Source organism: Papaver somniferum, chromosome 8 (genome assembly GCF_003573695.1).
Source record: "Papaver somniferum cultivar HN1 chromosome 8, ASM357369v1, whole genome shotgun sequence".
In the NCBI taxonomy this organism is placed as follows: domain Eukaryota; kingdom Viridiplantae; phylum Streptophyta; class Magnoliopsida; order Ranunculales; family Papaveraceae; genus Papaver; species Papaver somniferum.
In genome coordinates this window covers 3,778,980-3,784,392 of record NC_039365.1, presented here as the reverse complement: position 1 = coordinate 3,784,392, position 5,413 = coordinate 3,778,980, and the positions used below count along the sequence as shown (strand labels likewise).

Below are 5,413 nucleotides of genomic sequence, written 5' to 3'. Positions count from 1 at the left end.
GAATTTATGTTTGCAGGTACGTCCATGAATACATGTCTGTTGACACCTACAGAAAACTATATGCTCCTTCTATTGAACCTCTATTGGATAAAGATTTATGGGCAGTGGTAACGATCTTAAACAATGTTGTTTTTTAATATGACATCTCTTATATATATCTCTTATACATATCTTATTCATTTTTATACAGAATCCCATGGACGTGAAACCTCCTAAATGCTCTAGGCCACCAGGTAGACCTAGAAGTCAAAGAAGAATGGACAGAGATGAGGGTGGGAATAATAGGAAATATATGTGCGGGAAATGTTATGTCTATGGTCATAATAGGGTAACTTGTAAAGCGATGCTGCTGAGGACCAACATCAAGGTAATATATATGTGTGGACATTGACTGTGTATGCTCTGAATTACTTTGATTTTGGCTTATGATCAAAATGCCTTGTGCTGGGATTGTTTTTGCAGCTCCAGCCACCTTCACAGGTCCTCATGTGAGGCCCAATCCAGCATTTAGGCCACCTCCACCAACACCAGCTATTGCATCAAATTCTGCATCAAATTCAACTACGACATCAGCTCGAGGTGGTGGTACCAGAAAGAGGAGAGGTGGTGCAACAACATCAGCTCCAACATCAACTACTGTTGCACCTTCTTCGGTTGTCACTGCATCAACTTCAACTACACTAGCAGAACAAGGTCATGCAAAAAGAGGAAGAGGTGGTAGGGGTAGCAGAGGCGGAAGAGGAGTTTCTACTGCACCAGTTGAACCTGTTGTTCAAGTTCAAGCATCTACAATTGTTGCCTTTGGAAGAGGAGTTGCTACTACCAATGCAAGAGGTGGTATACCAAGAGGAAGGGGATCTAGATCCAATGCAAGGGTAAGGCTTGTGCATAGAAGACATGGAGAGATTGTTGGTTTTGGTATATTACAAGCTGAACCGCCAACACTGCGTAGAGAACCAACACTAGCTCAGGCAACATTTAGGCTCAATTTATTCCTGTTTGTCATTCTTTACAACTTGTAGTTTCTTGTTGCTTGTCATTTTTTTGTAATTTACAATTTCTTGTTACTCAATGTTTTAGGTATTCAATACTGGCAGAGGGGGTGGCAGAGTGGGTCGCGGAGGAGGTGGCCTAGTGACAAGGGGTGGAGGTATATTTTCATCATCATATGGACGGGGAAGTAGGAGGTTCATGGACTGGTTTGGCACACCAGAGCAGTGGTCCAATGATGAAAACTAAATGCATCAGGCTTGTTCAAGCTCTTCGTAGTCTTTTATTTAGCATACAAGTTAGTTTCTTTTGCAGACATCTTATTATGGGATAAAGGAGAAACATTGTCATCTTTCTTTTGAGAATATGAACAAGTTGTAGTGACAAACAAGTTGGGTACTATTGAATCTGATAACTCTTGGTTTATGAATGCAACTTACCTCTGGTTCTTGTATTCATGTGTTCTTCATTTTATATTTGTGGACATATATGTTGATGTGTGAAATTGTGAGCTTAAATCTGTCCGCAGGTGTAAAGTTGATGTGTGAAAAATGGTTGAAACCTGGTTTGTGCAGAGGTTTGAGGCTGGGTGCAACAGTCAGGTAACAGATGAATAATCCAGACCGTTGGTGTACATCTATTCTGCACCGTCAGATGCGTTTCAGGAGATACCAAATAACACGTGTGTTTCACATGTTTGACGGCAACTTACGCCGTTAAGTAAATATAAATTAATTTTAATTATAATAATTTTCTTAATTGTCAAGACGGTCAATGACGGTCCCGAAACCCAAACTCTAATTAAAATTTTCACAAGACCCAAACTCAAAGTTGGTCACAAAGTTGAGACCCAAAGTCTAATTGTCCCATTAAATTACTAGACACAAGTTCACGTTGTCAGACTTTTTCAAAATTACTGCTTCACATTTTTCTTCCAAAAAAACATAAGGTTTTGCAAGTTATGAGTTTGTATAATATTAATTTCTCTTAGTATTAGTATTTCTTGGTGGAAATATATGTCATTTTAATGTCATTTTACTTTGTGGAACATATGTGGTCACCTTGGTATCTTCTTTTTTTTTGATCGGCTCCTTGGTATCTTCTTAAAGCACATATCGTCTTTGTTTTGGTTCTATTGAATTACTAACATGGCTTGGGGAATGTAGCAACGTGAACATGGAGATGTCTTCTGGACTTAGCTGAGTGATATGCATCACAACCCATGTGAATCTTCCTTTTTTTTGGATCCCGACGGTAGTTGTTGGCAGCAATTGCAGGTTTCATCTCATCATATTGGACTAAACATGCGCAGGTTTATCCACTTATTAATGCCGGCTGCATCCATGTCAAGAATATTGGAGGGAAAAGTTCCCACGAAAGAGAGGATGGATGGATATTGAAGTCGGTAAATCCACATATTAGACAAATACACCTTTAATGGGATACTGAATAGATAGGTTCGTTCTGAATAGATAGGTTCGTTGAATGATATTACTTGGGTTCCTTGATTCTTTTTTTTTTAAATTGGCAGGAGTTCCATAGAGATTAAGTCACCTATAGAGTGTACGAAGACTATACTAATGGGAAGTTGGATTCATACTCGATATAGAATGGTGAAAATGGAGAACCTGCTGAAGCTGGTCGAAAATGGTGGCTTGGTTGTTGAATGTTGAATTTTAAAAAGAGAACTAACAAAAATGATTTGATTCCCATAAAAAGCAAGTGTCATGGACGATACTTCAAAAATATTACCATTCATAAAGTACAATTTGCACTGCTCCATTTTAATTCCTGTAACTTATATGTGTGACATCGGGTGGTTTTTTTATACCAGAAAAAAGCCTTAGGTTAATTTATACAATTATGGACCTGTATCAATCGAATCAAACTCCACTACCCATAAAGATCTAATCAGTTCCACGTCGTTATCGATTGCCTTCGTGTCTATATCCTTAAAATTCTCTGCTTTCGTTGACCGCTTTTTTTGACCGTGGATGTTTATTTGATTATTTGACATAGTGGTAGATGTAAGAAATCAAGTTGAGCGGGGGGACATCTTTTCACTGATCATGGTCTCTCGGTCTCGGGCATCATCTAATCGCATACTTTGCTATTTTTTTTATCATTGAGAAAAGGTTCTGTTAATTTTTTATTTTTTATTTTGACGATAGAATAACAAGAAAATCCTCCGGTACATCTTGAAAGTGGAGACATCGGTTGTTCTAAATGTAAATTAAGGTTGTTCAATTTTAGTCCGATATATATCTCCACCTTAATTATTGGATGTATTTAAGCATGAAAATACCAATCTGTTGTGAAAGAATTCGGTATTCGGTGTTAAAAAGTTTCCAACATGACAACTTCGCAATCAATAACAACATAATTTATTTTCGTCGAATTTCGGAATCATTGTGTTGTATTGAGTTATAATTAATAATTTAGGAACAAACAATCTTTTGTAAGGCAAAAGTAGTTAGTTTGGTTAAATACAAGGATTGCTATAACGTAACTGTTGCATAAATAACAGGAAAATCCTATGTAAAGATAATTAGTCGTACTACGGATGAAGCTAAGCTTTCGCGTCGCTAGCTAAGTCATTGCACGTATAAAAATGCTTAACATAAGAAAATAATGTGATGTGTGAATAATTAACTTTATTAGTCCATGTAGATATAAAATACATCTCAAAGTGGTGAATCACACTTCCAGTGCAGTCTATGTTCTAATGGACAGGCCTACAGAAAAATTCATCGAATGTGAAATGGAGAGGCTTTATATGACGGTATTGAAAATCAATTATTCTAATAATTGCTACCTCCATCGGTTATAGTGATATGTTTAGAGAAACTAATATACTGACGCATTTGAATAATAATGTTAAAGGGAAAAACCAAGAGGACATTTTGGCACTGCTTGATAATTTGATGGGAAATAAATATTTTTTCAACATGTTCTTTTAGGGTTAAATATAAAAACTGGATCAACCAGTTTAATTGTCTTGAAGGTACATAGTTATGACACTTTTTACCAAGATAAACAGTTAACAAAGGAACGTTTTACATTAACGATAACGACCATTCCCCACCAGGATATAAAAAATACTGTAAGGTAAGGATAAAGAAGTTACGAAAGAATGGTAAGCAGAAGTTCCTTTTCTCTGCATTGTCTCCCTTGGTTTATTGTATATTCCCGCATATATTAGCTTATTAATTTTTTATTTATAAAAAAAGTATTACCAAAATATCATATTTACTGATTTATTATTGGTTTTTATAATATTTATTATTATAACGAGCTTCTAATATATCATAAGTAAGAAATAGATCCGTGCATCACACGAGTGCAAAACTAGTCTAAAGCACAAATTTCAAGCACAAGTGCAAGAGATAATATTCAAAAGACAAAGCACAAATTTATCTCGATCAATAGTGTACATACCTAGATATGTTCTTCAGGTCCTCTTGGTGAATTGCTTGGACCATGTTAAAGTCTAGTTTAGCAAATTCAAGTAGCAGCTGCGGGTTCATGCCTTCCATCATTTCATATACGTCTATGAACCATCGTGTCTGCACCCTTGGCATATCCCACTGTAATGGCATCACCAGGGCATGACGTACCATTTTTTTCATAATTATTTTTTTGTTATTATCTTCTTCTACTTCCTCTTCCATCATTGTCATGTACCCTTTAAGAAAATTCACAGTGAGTCCTTGTACTTCTCTTAAGATTTTTTCGCCTGGATATGCGTAAAAAGAAGCTTCATATACACTCAAAAGTCCTTCAATGTCTTTATAATTCCCCATGCTTGCTTTCATGGGTGATGATCTTATCTCCTCCAGGAAGTTCTTAAAGTACTATGTTCTTCATGCAATTTCACATAATTAGGAGTGTGAGGACAACAAGAGTGACTGAGATTAACAAAAAAAGATATAATCGATTACCTTGAGAAACTTCAGAACCATGTTGTCTAAGGAGCCTAAATCTCACAGCTTGCAAAACGGAAGTCTCTTTTTCCCAAATAATATGCTCGTCCTTGATGGCGCACAATGCAGCTTTAATCTCAGTATCAAAATGGTAACTGATTCCAAGCCTTTGAATGATATTGATCAGCATCAACAAATCAGATGAAGCTAAGGACCTATCACTTTCTTTTTGATGATCAGCAAACATGCGCCTAACGAATTCCTTAAGTTCCTCCACACGCCTACCATACTTGGATTCTTTCTACACATACGAACCATAATGTAATTCTTAATTATATTGTCGCTAATGACAACTATATATACTAAAGTATCATAATAATAATTAAAAATAAATAAAAATACTCAACTGTATATTCACTCTTAAGAGATTGCACAAATTCATGATCCCAAATACTCGGAGGGTAGACGTAGCTGGTGGATCTCTTGTCTTCTTTCACCAT

At 36.2% G+C, this 5,413-nt stretch overlaps 1 protein-coding gene across 1 annotated transcript; it reads right to left on the bottom strand.

The window, feature by feature from the left end:
- Window positions 1-4,412: 4,412 nt before the first annotated feature.
- On the bottom strand, window positions 4,413-5,413 carry LOC113304941 ((-)-alpha-terpineol synthase-like). The gene is made up of 3 exons (XM_026554062.1): window positions 5,321-5,413; window positions 4,932-5,214; window positions 4,413-4,726 (listed from the first exon to the last, which is right to left on the bottom strand). The coding sequence occupies exons 1-3, from the start codon at window positions 5,411-5,413 to the stop codon at window positions 4,413-4,415; spliced, it is 690 nt and encodes a 229-aa protein (XP_026409847.1).

Excerpts from the sequence above, each read along its gene's own strand:
- LOC113304941 (XM_026554062.1), bottom strand. The coding sequence starts at position 5,413 with ATGGTGAAAGAAGACAAGAGATCCACCAGCTACGTCTACCCTCCGAGT. Across the intron at positions 5,215-5,320 it reads CTCTTAAGAGTGAATATACA|AAAGAATCCAAGTATGGTAG; the intron begins GTTGAGTATTTT and ends TCGTATGTGTAG. Across the intron at positions 4,727-4,931 it reads TGGTTCTGAAGTTTCTCAAG|GCGAAAAAATCTTAAGAGAA; the intron begins GTAATCGATTAT and ends ACGCATATCCAG.